We start from the raw sequence: 15,081 nt of genomic DNA on the forward strand, positions 1-15,081 counted from the left end.
TCCTTCCAGCTCTTTCTTGTCTATCCTTAGAGCATTTGCCAATAGCTCTGTCATCACTTTAGGGAGGTCTTCTTCTTCGGCCTTCTCTATGTTTTGGAATCTTAGGAAATGGGCTGCCTTCTCCATTCCTAAAATGATAACTGTCTCCTCTTATTTACTTGTGTCAGTTCCTCCATTCTTTTTTCTGTTTCGTCTGATTTATCCTTTATTTTCTGGATCCTTTGTTCGGTTTTTGTAATTATTTGTTGAAAATTTTCTAATCTCCCATCCATATCCTGAATCTGTTCTTTCATTTCTCCCAAGTCACCTTTCACCTTACTATGGTTCATCCTTATTTCTTCTTTCTGTGCAGCAATAGTTTCTTGAATAGATAGGAACATTGTCTGTACTTCTTTTTGGAAGGTATTCATTTTCTCTTGTTGCATCATTATATCTATTGAGCTCTGATTTGATGGGCTGGCTGTTGCAGATGTCAGGGTAAAAGATGCTTTCTTTCCAGTTTTAGTTAGATTTGGAGCACTCATTTTTTCTCTGTTCCCCTCACTTTCTTTTTTGTCTACAATACCAATCTAAACCTAATTACTCCATCAAAACCTTTTTACAATAAATTTTGCAATAAATTCAGTGTATATCAATACCAATACTAATATACTGAGTCTATTAGGGGGAGAAAGTTGAGGTTTATGGTCCAATTTTCCCTGTCAGCCTCTTGTCCAAGTCTATATCTATTGTTTCACTTTTTTCTTTCACCTTCCACAATGTCCATCAAATGATGTTTGTAATCCAAAAAGACCCACCAAATTCCCCACTGTCTCAATAAACCAAATAAGCCATGAAAGCCAAGAAAAGCCTCTTCATTCCAACTCCAGCTAAATTCAAAACAGTTCCATAAGGTCAATAATATTTATAATTCACAAAAATTTCAAAGAGTTTGCTGTCTATCCCCAAACCACCATTAATCTTACAGTTCTTCTTCTTCTTTATCTGTTTCAAAACATTCCAAGATTCAAGGCTATTTTCAAGGCTGTTTATTTTTCAGTGTAATGTCCTTTTCCACCAGTAGATGCCATCCCAGTTCTATTTTTCAGCTTCCAGCAAAAGCATAATTTCATTTATTGGGAATTTCATTTTCCCTTATATTCCAGTAGGAGAAAGGGTATTTCCAATTTCTAATTTCAGGTTGCTTTTCAGTTTATTTTAACTCCTAGTCTAGTCCTTTGTTTGTAATTTACTTTAAAAGTGTCCCATTAATTCTAATTCTTTTCTGGTTTTCCTTCTGTCTTTTTAAATAGCAGCTTGCTGCTTCTTTTAAAGGTGGGGGGTTACATTTATATTTGGATGGGCTTTTTCTAGTTCTATGATTGGTTAAGGCCCTGTGGGCCTAGAATATAAATCACAAGCATTTGCCTGCAGTTCCTCAGTTCCATTTTTGAGTCAATAAATGCTGTTGCAGCTTTGCTGCACACAATAGTGATGATGAAGGTGGGATGCTGCAGGGGAGAGAGCTGCTGCTAACCAAGAGACTGAAGTCACTGGGTGATAGGCCAGATAACAAAGCCCCAGTAGGACTAGTCCTCACCCCCGCCTGCCAGTAAGCCACACTGGAGGCACACTGAAATCACTGGGTGTCAGACAAGGTAAAAAGCCCTGGTGGGATCACGTTCCCCACCCTGCCTGCCAGGACACAGTGGAGACACAGACGCACCTGAGGGATCTGTCCTTGGGATTCCTAAGTGCAGCCCAGTTCCACCCACAGTAGGACAGGCATTAACCAGCACCACAGGGGCCTTCTCAAAATGGCTAAACTGGGAAGACTCAATGAATTCAACATTACTCACCCGGAATAATGGAGCACATGCATGTGCCGAGTAGATATCTATTTCCAGGCTAACCAGATCACGGATAATGGCCTGAAGGCAGCAACCCTGATATGTGTCTGTGGACAAGCCACATTTGATATAGCTGAAAATTTGGTAGCATAGGCAAGCATAGACCTCAAGAAAAAATTAAAGGAACATTTTGAGCCTAGACTCTTGGTCATCGCCTGATGCCATGCATTCAAGCAATGAGAACATACATGCCTATTCACCATGGAGAAACTGAGTTTCCAAAATGTGTTGAAGGAAGTCATGGCAGATGAAGCTGCCAGAGGGGCCATGAAGACTCTCTGGCCACCATAAATCACACATCAGTCCCTCAGTGATCCACCAAGAGACTACAGAAGGCTTGCAGGAGGTCAGTGAGTGTGACAAAATCAATTGCTTACATAGAGAGCCACCCAGATGGCCACACTCCACAGAGCAAGCAACTCCCACACAGAGCTGCACAAGCTGTGGGTACAACATGAAAGGGCAGAGTGCAGGTTCTGCACAGCTGTATGCCGTGTCTGTGGAAAACAAGGGGACATTGCCAGAGTTTGCAGAGGTCATCAGTGGGAAACTAAACCTGTGACACAGCAGCACAAGTGGCCCCCAGGACAGAACTGAGGTGAATACTGCTCGGGAAGGCATAGCATCAAACGTACAGGAGCCCAACGCTCCATCAAAGAAAAAATAAGACTCCAACTAAATCTTCAAGGGGTCCCATGCTTTAGGGAGCTTGATACTGGATCAGCCCTGTCCATTATATTGTCTGTGATGTTCGACCACATTTGGAAACCTAGCCGATGTCAAGTCCTGCTCAAACCATCAAGTTTAGTGCTAATGGACTTCCAGAGTCACCGTGTTCTTGTAATGGCAAAACTACCATTAGGGTACAATTTAGAGAGTTCAAGGGTGCCCTCAGCATGGTGGCTGCACACCAACCTCATAGGACTGGACTGGTTCAAGGCCCTGGGCATCAGAGTAATGGGTGTTCATTGAACCCAAATAACTGATCTAGAAGAGGTATACCAACAATACATTGACGTATTCAGCACTGAGCTGGGACAATACAAAGGGGCACCCATTTCACTCAACCTCTATCCAGCAGTAACTCCAATCTGATTAAAACCATGCAGGGTTCATTTTGCATCACAGCCTAAAATTGATGCGGAACTAGACACATTGGTATGGGAGGGGGCGCTCCAACCTGTGGACTGTAGCCATAGTGACTGCAGTTAAGCTTAATGGGGATGTCCGCATCTGCACAGACTACAAATGCACCGTAAACAAGGCATTACAGCAGCATGCTTAACCACTTCCTGTGGTGATGTCACTTCCATGAGGGCGAAGGAATGGTAGCTCTACTAGCTTTGCTCGAGTTTCTGTTTTGAAAATCCTTAAAAGGACTAGTTGAACCTGGGGGGGATCAAGAAGAGAGAGAGGAAGCCCGGGTGCCAAAGGAGGATGCAAGCAACTTCCCTATCGGATGAGGGAAAACCTCTTGAAATCACCGGAGAAGAAATCGGCGTCCATGGCCGATTTTAGGTGGTGACTACTGCAGTTAAGCCTAATGGGGATGTTCGCATCTGCATAGACTACAAATGCACCATAAACAAGGCACTACAGCAGCATGCTTAACCTGTACCAGTGGTAAGCCCCATCCTCATCTCACTCCAGGGAGGCTGAATCTTCACTAAGCTAGACCTCACCCAGGTTTACCAGCAGTTGCCAGTGGATGATACTACTGCAGAGGCACAGACAATAGTCATACACAGAGGTGCATTCCAAGTGCACCACTTGCAGTTTGGGATAAGCATAGCGCCAGGGTTATTCCAAAGTATTATGGAACGAACACTGAAGAATATTCCCAACATCTGCCCATACTTTGATGATGTCCTAGTCATGGGGGAATCAGCAGCAGTCCTGGGGTAACGTTTCCATGAGGCAGGCCAAAAACTCAAGACGGAAAAGTTTTAGTCTCCAATCCCCTAATCATCCTGTTTGCTCTTCTCTTCACTTTTTCTAGAGTCTCAACATCATTTTTATAGTGTGATGACCAAAACGTGATGCAATATTCTAGGTGTGGTCTTACTAGGGCTTTATAGAGTGGTATTAGCACCTCACTTGATCTTGATTGTATCCCTCTGTTAATGCAATTTAGGATTGCATTGTCTTTTTTTGGCTGCTGCTGCACACTGCTGGCTCTTATTTAGTTGGTTGTCCACTAAGATTCCAAGATCCCTCTCACAGTCACTGCTATTAAACCTGGTTTCACCCAGTTTATATGTGTACTTTTGGTTTTTCTTACCTAAGTGTAGGACTTTACTTTTCTCTACATTGAATTTCATTTTGTTAGATAGGGCCCGGTGTACAAGTCTGAAGCCTGGGGAGGGTGAAAAACAAGTCCATCGCATGTCAAAAGCAGGGGGGCGAGGGTCACACGTGCATGCACATGGGGGGTGTCATGTACATAGTATTATGGGTGTGGTCACACCCGCAGATGACTCCCCTGCACTCCCCCACTTTGGCATGCGATGGGAAAAAGATTAGCCATCACTGTTCTAGGGTGTTAGCTATTCCTGCCAGCTTAGTATCATCTGCAAATTTGGTAAGTTCCCCTTCTATTCCCTCATCTAAGTTGTTTATAAAGATATTGAAGAGTACTGGGCCTAAGACGGAACCTTGTGGTACCCCACTGCTTAGTTCTTCCATGTAGATTTAGACCCATTAAGGACTACTCATTGAGTATGGTTTGTCAGCCAGTTGCAAATCCATCTGGTGGTGAGGCTACTTTTTTCTAGCTTACGAAGAAATAGGTATGGTCTACTTTGTCAAATGTCTTGCTGAAATCTAAGTATATTATATCCACAGTATTTCACTGGTCTACTAATTTAGTCACTATGTTGAAGAATGAAATAAGTTTGGTTTGGCATGATCTGTTTTAACAAACTGTGCTAGCTGCTAATTATTACTTTACTCATTTCTAGGTGTTGGCTGATCTGTTTTGTATTATCTTTTCCAATATCTTCCCGGGTATTGATGTTAGGCTGTTTGGTCTGTAGTTTCCTGGGTCTGTTTTTTCCCCTTTTTTGAAGATGGGAACCACATCAGCTCTTTTCCAATCTTTTGGTAGTTCCCCCAGTGTTCCAGAATTTTTGAACGATGTGGTGCAGTGGTTCTGATATGACATCTGCCAGCTCCTTTAGACCTCCAGAATGTAATCCATCAGGTCCTGGTGATTTGTATTCATCATGATTAGACAGGTGTTCCCTTAGGTTGTTGTTTTTTTTTGTTGCTTATTTTAACTTTTATTTCCAGTCTGTTATTTATAGTTATGTTTCTGGTAGGTTGGGCTATAGTTTCAAGTATAGAGCAACTAAAAGAAACTATGATATCATGGGCTAAAAATTTGGGTATTCTATAGAATTGGACAAATGGCAAAAATTGTAGGGCAGACATTATAAATTGATAACATCCAATGCATATATAAAGAATGTTTTATAGATGGCACTTCCTCCAGCAAGATTTGCTAGAATGTTTAAGAATATGTCTGCCAAGTGTTGGAGATGCAACCAAATCCTGGGCTTGTATTATCACATGTGATGGACATGTCTGAAAGCAAAAAAAAAAAAAATACTGGACCAAAATACATACCTGGCTAGAAAAAATGATAAAAATGATAGATTTAAATCTGGGGACATTTCTGTTGGGCATCATACCAGATAAATACAGTAAAAGAAAAGCATACTTAATAATACATGTGTTAACAGCGGCCAGAATCGTGTTCGTACAACATTGGAAGGGTGAAGAGATCCCCACAGAAGAAAAGATAACAAAAATTTTAGAATGTGCACAAATGAATAAAGTAACATTTGAAATTAAAGAAAAGGAAGACACTATATTTTGAGATATGGGATCTGTTTTATCGATGGTTAAATAAGAGAAACAGGAGTTAGAACTTCAAGAATTATAAGAGGAAGATTAATTTTATTATTAGGTAGTTTACTGTAACTTATTAATTTTGATTAGTATTAACAATGAATATATATTAGCTTTTGGCTGTGCTTCCAGTGGGGTTGGAGGCAAGGACTGTGAGTTCTGTGGCCCCACCCTGAGTTCTCTCCATTGGAGGACTCTGAAAAGAGCCATAGCCACCCTGGAGGAGTGGTGAAGTAAAGGAGGGCGCCTTGCAGGTAGAAGAGAGTCATATCTTTCCCCCCCCCCCCGACTTGGAAAATCCCCCTCATCTGAAAACAAGGAGCAGCAGCAGTCAACATGGCTGCCACGAAGCTGGGGACAGCCAGAACACCTAATAAAGTGCATCTGAGGTGAGTGGCTGGGAGCGGCAAGGGGTGTAGCCTGGTGTGGTGCTATTCAGCCAGTTCGCCAAACTGCTCAAAAAGTTAGCTGCTGGTGCAGCCGAACTGGTGCAAACCAGCTGAATCCCACCACTGATTTTAATTTAACATAGGGTGTTGGAGATGGCAGCAACATGCTACAGACCTTGTACTATGACAAATGGTAATACTGGGGAGTGATGAATAGGGACAGATGAATGCTTCTATTGAAGCCCCAAACAGATCCTTAACCTCAAACATAACAATCTGCTCTTTTTGACAGATATCAATCCAATGTTACTTCATTGTTTGTTTGGTACCATAGTGAAGCACATGAACATAGTTAGCAGAACTAAGAAGTAGAAAAACTGAATGAATCAACTTCCCACAAACCTGTCTGTGTAGCTAGGAATATCCAACATGTCTGTTTTGTTCACTGCTAAGGAAATCATATCTGCCACTTCAATCTTTCCTGTTGGTTCAGGATTTCTTTCAGTCTCATAGAAGAGGAAACATTTTTCCAGTGAGCACCAGATGCTCTGAAACTCTACATAAGCAAAACAGTTAGTGAAAGGCACTTTTCAAATAGCCATTAGTTATGGATTCCTCCATACTCAGACTTACCATCTCTGCTTCTCTTGATTGCTTTGCTGGTGGTTGGGACTTTGTATAAGTAGCCACAATGGACAACTGGTTGTATGATCTCATTGTAGATTCCTTCTACAGACAAGGAAGGAATATACAGAAACAGATAAATGGTTTAAAAATAAATTGCCTTTGTTCAAAGCCACCAAACACTTAAGCTTCATTTTATGTTTTTAAAAGATAATTTTTCATAGTAGTATAGAACATGTAACTTTGATGTAAAATTGTGAATAAAATTTAAATCATATATGATTATTTGGCATTTAAAGAATGAATTGCCAAGCCTGACCAGTAATAGGAAGATAATACATAGTTTGGTCAAGGAAAAACTACAATTATTTTTATAAGAAATTGAAAACAATTTATAGACTTTTTGGAGAAAAGTAAATTGCTGATTTCAGGAAAGTGATTATTATGTTTGTAACTGCTGCAAACAATATCATAAGTTGCTTTGTTAGATATCTTTTTTTTCTTGTTTTTTGTTATTTACCTTTTTTACCCTTTTATATTTTTCCTTTTCTATGTCTTCTTCTATGTTTCTATAGTTTTTAACATCATTGCAAAAATCTTATTTTAATAAAAATCTGTTTTTAAAGAAGATAATAATACATATCATTTAGTGAAGAAAAATTGGCTTTAATTATATGCCCAATCAAATAGATTGTATCCTGTTTTCTACATATAGGGAATCCTTGACATGAAAATTGGGATTGGAAGCTCTGTTGCTAAGCAGTGTGGTCATTAAGTGAATTTGCCTGATGTTATGTCCTTTTTTTGCAGTAGTTGTTAAGCAAATCTGCCTTCTCCCATTTACATTGTTTGTTGGAAATCCCTGGCAAGATCACAAATGATCTCAGAATGGCTACAACTGTTGCAATATTGTGATAATGGCAATGTCAACTTGCCATGACTACTATCAAGTGGCATAGAGAAGGGAGGAGAATTCCATGCATACTTTTGGCTAGAGTCAGGTCTTATTTTCTTGTAACTAGCATGTGAATGTGCATGTCCATAACCTGCCGTAGCATCTTGTTGGTGAATGTGAGTTATGACCAAGGCAGAGGGGAGGGGACACAGGGGTAAAGTTCAGACACCATTAAGTGTAAATCAGTTTTGGCTCTGCAGGAGTACATGCCAGAATGTTGATCCTAATAAATGAATGGATTTCTTTTGAACTTTGTCTCGAGGCTCGTAAATTAATTAGATCATCTTCTGGGAACTTCACAGACAAGTTCTGTTGTAATAGATGCCAGTTATCAAGTGCCTCAATTTTGATCACATGAACACAGGAACATTGCAAAGTTGCAAGTGTGAGTCACTTTTTTCAGTGCCATTTAACAGTTATTAAACAAATGGTCATAAGTTGAGGACTACTTGTATAGCATAGAATAAGATGGTTACCTGAATGATGAGTATGCACACTGCTGGACCAGGGCTCAGTTTTCCAAATAACACAGCTACCTCCCATTTCAACTTCCATGGTACTTGCAAAAAAATTCACCATTTTTTTAAGTAATCCTGGCCCAGACACAGCTGCACATAGAGCCTATGAAAAGAAAAGAAAATCAAATAATTACTCAAAATAATCAAGTTCCTATAAGAATATCACAAATTGCAAATCAAAACTGTAAGGAAAGATATTTCATAACTGTTCAGGTAATAATGGCAACATGATTGATCACTGCATTAGAATTTGTACATGTGAATTTAGTTAATATTATTTAGCTAACACTGTGACATTACCAGAGGTGTATACTACAGACCCCACAAACCAAACAGTGGAAACAGATTAACTTTTTGTTAATCAGTTATCTAAGGTGTGCAGGAACCACACTACAATAGTAATGGGGGACTCAATGGCCTTGATATAAACTGGGAAACAAACTCTGCACCTTGTTGGAGATGTTATAACCAGTGGTGGGATTCAATTTTTTTTACCATTGGTTCTGTGGGCGTGGCTTGGTGGGCATGGCTTGGTGGGCATGGCTGGGTGGTCATGTGAATGGGTGGGCATGGCCAACTCAATGTCACTCCTAACCAGTCACATGATCCCCTCCCCAGCCACACCTACCCAGGTTTTGTGGCTCCCTGTGTTTTCTGTGAGAAATGGGTTGTGTGACTGTGTGGGCATGGCCAACTTGATTAGTCTCACCATTAGGAAATTTCTCCTTAGTCCAACTCACAATAAAATAGCACAATAAAATAGCACTGTTCCAATATTTAGAATAGAACAGAATAACAGAGTTGGAAAGGACCATGGAGGTCATCTAGTCCAACCCCCTGCTTAGGCAAGAAACCCTACACCACTTCAGACAAATGATTGTCCAATCACTTCTTTAAAACTTCCAGTGTTGGAGCCTTTACAACTTCTGTAGGCAAGTTGTTCCACTGACTAATTGTTGTCAGGAAATTTGAGGGGCTCCTACAAAAATGAGGGAGTCAATCTATTTTCCAAAGCACCAAAAGGCACAACAAGATACAATGGATGGAAATTAACCAAAGAGAGAAGCAACCTAGGACTAAGGAGAAATTTCTTAAAGGTGAGATCAATCAACCAATGGAACAGCTGGCCTTCAGAAGTGTGGGTACTCCATAACTAGAGACTTTCAAAAAGAGTGAGGGAAGTACACCCCAAAAGGACAGTGTCAGGCACCACTAAAACAATGCAGAAAACTTAAAACAGCCATTCCCCCTTTAAAAAAAGTCAACCCCAAAGCAAACTCAGCAGCTGAAAGGAAAAGAGCAGCTGCTCAAGCTGATTGAAAGCCTGGGGGTGCTGCCAAAAACCATTAACCCTTCCAACTCTATTATTCTATGTTCTCTATGTTCTAAATTGGGGGTTTCACAGCAGAAGCAATACAGCTGGCTGGACCACCCATGCATTAAATTCACAGCCTGTATGATCAAGCTGCATCATTGTCCCCTCCTGTATCTTTCCCCCCAGGAAGAAACAAAAAGTAGCCAACATTGCAGCAGCTATAAAAGGTATTGGGAAACTCGGGGAGTATCATCTGATCACAGAAGTGTTACTTAATACTCTTTGTAATGAAAATTATGGGAAGAGGTTAATCCCATTCCTAGATGGGTGATTGATGGGTTTCCCTGCCCTAATCCTGTCAGTTTCTATTGTTTATTGACTTGATTCAGCATGTATTGGCTGCATTCCAGTTGCAACTGTTAAATGGATCTATTAACTGAAGTAAGAGAGAGGACCCCCCCCCCCTTGCACTTTATTTTTAACCAGTTCTCTGAACTCATAAGCAATTACTAACGGTTTGGGCAAACCAGTAAGAACTGGTTGAATCCCATCTCCACCTGTGGTTATGACCCAGTTCACCACAGAGGCAGGCATAATAGAATCTTTTATTGTTCTGTTAAATGCCACAACAAATGGCCTTACAATGCCTGGTAAGCCTGCACTCCACACTTCCCTGAAGGTAGCCACCTTCAGTTCCACAAACAAAAGCCAGGAAATGACAAAATCAATTCACAAAGATAGAGAGGAAGTCCAAGGAGAAAGCTCCCAGGGTCAGGGTGCAAAGGGCAAGGGAAGTCCACAGGGTAAAGCAAGTCCATGAGGCAAAAGGCAAATTCACGAAGCAAAAGGCAGGTTTACAAGGCAAAAGGCAGTCCACAAGACAAAGGCAAAGCACAGGCAGAAACATAAGTCAAGACTAAGTTTTTCCAAACCCAGGAGAGCATAAATCAAAGCAAACAATTGTTCCTGACAAAGACAAATCCCCCCCAACTTCTCCTTAAATCAGAGGGGTGGACCGACCTTCTCCTGAGCAGTCTTGCAGACCTACTTTGAGTTTGCCTCTGTTCCACTCTCCATGTCTTTGAATCAAGTGGTGGAGGCATCTGTTCTTCATCAGAACAGATCTACTGCCTCTTAGCACCACTGCCTGTGGGCAGCCAATCCTTCCCTGTGTCTGTGAGGGAAGGCAAGTCTCTGTCCAGTCAACCACCTCCCCCCAATACCATTGGCCTCAGCTCTGGGACTCTCCAGACATTCCAGGGGAGCCATGCCATTCCCATCAGATGGTCTTGGATCCTCCTCCTCCTCCTCCTCCAAACTGGGATCCAATGGGGCCATGACAGGAGATCAAAAAAGTCCCTGATGAACCTAGAAGACAACTTTGTCACCCCAAAGATAGAGAAGGGAACTAGTGGTTCAGTTACACTGGACTTAATTCTCATTAACATAGATGAAATTACACAGGGGGTTGAAGCTCCAGGAACCTTGGGGAAGAGTGGTCATGTCATACTGTAATTCAATATAATGCAGGCATATGCAATAGAGCAGCGATGGCGAAACTTTTTTGGCTCGCATGCCATAATGGGGGGGAGCGCAGATGGGTCGTGCGTGGGTGTGTCACACTCATAATGCAATGTGTGGCATCCCCCCAGTACGCATGCGCGCATGAGAGGCACTCTCCCCCATTTTTTGCATGTTTTTTTGCCCTCCCGAGGCTCCAGAGGCTTTATAAGAGCCTGGGGAGGGTGACAACAGCCTCCCCCGCCCCCCAGAGGCCCTCTGGAAGCTTCAGGGACCTTCAGGAGGCTTCCCTGAAGCCTTCAGAGGGCAAAAAAGGACCCTACAAGCAAACCAGATGTCACTTCCGGTTTGCTCATGGGGTCGTTTTTAGTCCTCCAGAGGCTTCAGGAGCCTTCGGAGGGCTTAAACTGACCCTATGAGCAAATCGGAAGTCCATTCCCAAACTTCCGGTTTCCCTATAGGGCCAGGTTTTTGCGCTCTGGAGACTTCAGGGAAGCTCACTGTTAAAGTGAATAAACTGGAAGATGTGAAAATAACAAAAGAAATGGTGCAAAGATAGTCAAGAAAAGTGAAGAACTGTAATGTACCTGGACCAGATGAGCTACATGGCTTCTGGTTAAAGGCACTTACAAGTGTGCACAAAAGATTAGCAACCCAAATGAACCAGATATTAAAAACACCTGAAAATGATGAATGGATGACAACTGGAAGGACATATTTGATCCAAAAAGATAAAGAAAGAGGCCAATCACCTACTTGCCAACAACATACAAGCTCATTACTGGCATCATTGCAAATCAAATTTATGGATATTTGAAAAGAAATGACAGAAAGGATGCTGTAAAAATTCAAGTGGAACAAAGGGCCAACTGCTGATTGACAAACTAATATTAAAGAATCTAAAGAAAAGACGAACCAACCTGTTCATGGCTTGGATTGACTATAAGAAAGTGTTTGATTCAGTTTCCCACAGCTGGATCAAGAAATGCATGAAAATCATTGGCATCAGCAGCAACATACAAAAATTAATGGAAACTTCAATGAACCTCTGGAAAACGAAGCTTATGGCTAATGGAGAAGAACTGGGTGAAGTTGAAATTAAGGTATTTTTCAGGGTGATTCTCTTTCACCCCTACTTTTTATACTGTCAATGCTACCACTGACAACCATTTTGAAGAAGGTGAACTATGGATATGAACTTGCAAAAAAAGGACTGAAAATTTCGCACTTGGTGTACATGGATGATTTGAAGCTGTTTGGCAAAACAAAAGCTGAACTGAATTTATTAATTGAAAGCACAAAAGTATTTAGCCAAGACATTGGTATGCAGTTTGGAATTGACAAATGTCCAATAATGGCAACCAAAGCAGGCAAGGTCATAGAAGATGATGGAATAGAACTTGAGAATGAAGAAATGATAAAGGCAGTAAAACCAGAAGAAGGCTACAATTTCTTGGGGATTTTAGAGGCCTATGACTTAATGCATAATAAAGTCAAGGAATTAAATTCAGCCAAGTACATTCGATGAATTTGCAAGATATAAAAGTCCAAATTGAGTGGAGGAAACATCATAAAAGCCATAAATACCTGGACTATACCTGTAATTCGATCCTCTGCAGGAATAATTGGCTAGACCCAGATGGAGTTGGACAATTTGGACAGAAAAACAAGGAAGCTTATGACAATGAATCATGCTTTGCACCCTAAAAGTGATGTTGACCGATTATATCTACCAAGAACAGAGGGTGGTCAAGGACTCCCACAAGAAAAACAGACTGTGGAAGAAGAAAAACACAGCTTGAATGATTACATCCAGAAAAGTGAAGAACCAGTGATTAAGGAAGTAAATAAAGGAGGCTTTTTAAAGACAACTAAGTCAAAAGCTGGATATAAGAAAGAGGTAATTGAGAAGCGAGCTGAAAATTGGAAAAACAAAGCTAGGCATAGCCAATACTTGAAAAATATTGAAGGCAAAGCTGACCAAAAGCTAACTTGAAACTGGTTATGATTAGGAGCACTGAAAAAAGAAACAGAAGGCTTTATTTTGGCAGCTCAAGAACAAGCCTTAGCCACAAACTGCATGAAGGCAAAAATTCAACATGTTACCACCAACAGCAAATGTTGCCTCTGTAATGAGAAAGACGAGACAGTCGACCCGTTGATCAGCGGGTGCAGCAAAATTTCACAAACTGACTACCTACAACACCATGACCGCGTTGCTAAGATCATTCACTGGAAATTGTGCCAAAAGTTTGGATTTGAGTACAGCAAAAACCACTGGGACCAACAGGTTGAGAAGGTTCTAGAGAATGAATACCTCAAGATCTTGTGGGATTTCAGAATTCAGATCACCTGACTCACCTGACATGTGCTCCACTCCCACTCATGTGTACACGACCTCTATGCATGCATGCACATCTCCCACATGCCCCTCTGTGCATGTGTGGCAGAGGCCCCAAAATCAGCTGGTTGACAGGAAGCACATGTGCATATGCGGCAGAACTGAGCTGGGGTGATGGCTCGCATACCCGTAGAGACGGCCATAGGTTCGCCATCACGGGTATAGGGTCTCCTGCCTGAGCAGGAGGTTGGACAAAAAGAGCTTCAAGGTTCCTTCCAAATCTGTTATTTTGTTATTCTGTAATAATTTCTAATTCCATCAGATGTTGGAGAAAGATGCATAAATACATACCTGCAGAATGCTTTCTTGACTGTTATATTGAGGGTGCGGCATGCGGAAGTATCCATAGCAATATTTATACATGATGAAATCTCGTCTTTGTTCAGTGTTAGAATCAGGATACAAGGCTTCAGAAGCTGGGAGGTGTGCAGCCCAAAATTTGTTTGCTTGCCTATTGCCTAGCATGATGAACAGCTTTAGAAGAGAGCAATAAAATTTCACTAGAGGACTATGACACTGGATGAACAAAAGCATTCTATTTTCAGGGATATTAAAGAAATATATCTAATCCTAGATCAGAGATCCCCAACCTGTGGACCATGGCCCATTACTGGGCCATGGCCTATTTGCAACTGGGCCATGTGAGTGGAGGGCCAGTGTGCACATGCATGTATGCAAAGACTGACTCATGCAAATGGCAAATACCAACACTCACAACACTACTCACATTAGAACAGGCGCCAGTGCCTGCTATTCACACAAATGAAGTTGGTATGCATGCACGTATCTGCCCTTCACACAAAACCACTGCCACCACTCCCATGCACCAGGCCACCAACCCAGAATGATTGGGGGAACTCTTCCTGGATAAATCCCAGTGTATATCTTTTCAATCCAACTTATCCACACCTGGGCAATTCTAAAATATCAGATTGATTGTACCACTTCCCAATGCTAGATCTTTGGAAAAACTTCATACCTGGACCATCTCATTGCTCCAAATACTCGTGTCCAGCTTCAGACTTTGCACCTTAGAAATCCTAGAACCCAGGCTCCGATGCAAACCTGTAAATATAATGAAAGAGACATATGAATTTCCAAAGGGCATGCATACATCTCATTGCAATTTTCATCAGATTCAAATTCAGATTCAGACCAAAAGGAAGTTCTTATAAATCTCCTTCTACATGAACTTATATATCATCTTACTATGTGGGAATATCACTTTTGTAAATGGGTTTTTTTATAATCATGTTCTGGACAAATACAAGTCCCAAAATAATAAAGTATGAGATGCAGATGCAATTGTTTTTCTTCTGTAGATAATTTAAAGCCGAGGTGGCGCAGTGGTTAAATGCAGCACTGCAGGCTACTTCAGCTGACTGCAGTTCAGCAGTTCGGCTGTTCAAATCCCACTAGGCTCAAGGTTGACTCAGCCTTCCATCCTTCCGAGGTGGGTAAAATGAGGACCCAGATTGTTGTTGGGGGCAATATATGCTGACTCTGTAAACCGCTTAGAGAGGGCTGAAAGCCCTATGAAGCGGTATATAAGTCTAA

The 15,081-nt window shown here is 41.4% G+C and overlaps 1 protein-coding gene across 1 annotated transcript in view; it reads right to left on the minus strand.

The window, feature by feature from the left end:
* Positions 1-15,081, minus strand: part of ARAP3 (ArfGAP with RhoGAP domain, ankyrin repeat and PH domain 3) — a 131,155-nt gene that overhangs the window by 79,423 nt on the left and 36,651 nt on the right. Inside the window, exons 12-16 of the mRNA XM_087721843.1 lie at positions 14,504-14,589; positions 13,816-13,998; positions 8,246-8,390; positions 6,824-6,919; positions 6,593-6,746 (exon numbers count right to left, since the gene is read on the minus strand). Coding sequence (XP_087577969.1) covers positions 6,593-6,746; positions 6,824-6,919; positions 8,246-8,390; positions 13,816-13,998; positions 14,504-14,589 — 664 coding nt within the window. The remainder of the gene's footprint in view (positions 1-6,592; positions 6,747-6,823; positions 6,920-8,245; positions 8,391-13,815; positions 13,999-14,503; positions 14,590-15,081) is intronic.

The sequence above is a fragment of the Thamnophis sirtalis genome, unplaced genomic scaffold, assembly GCF_051295495.1.
Source record: "Thamnophis sirtalis isolate CommonGarterSnake01/CBP01778 unplaced genomic scaffold, rThaSir2_p1.2 scaffold_8, whole genome shotgun sequence".
NCBI lineage: Eukaryota > Metazoa > Chordata > Lepidosauria > Squamata > Natricidae > Thamnophis > Thamnophis sirtalis.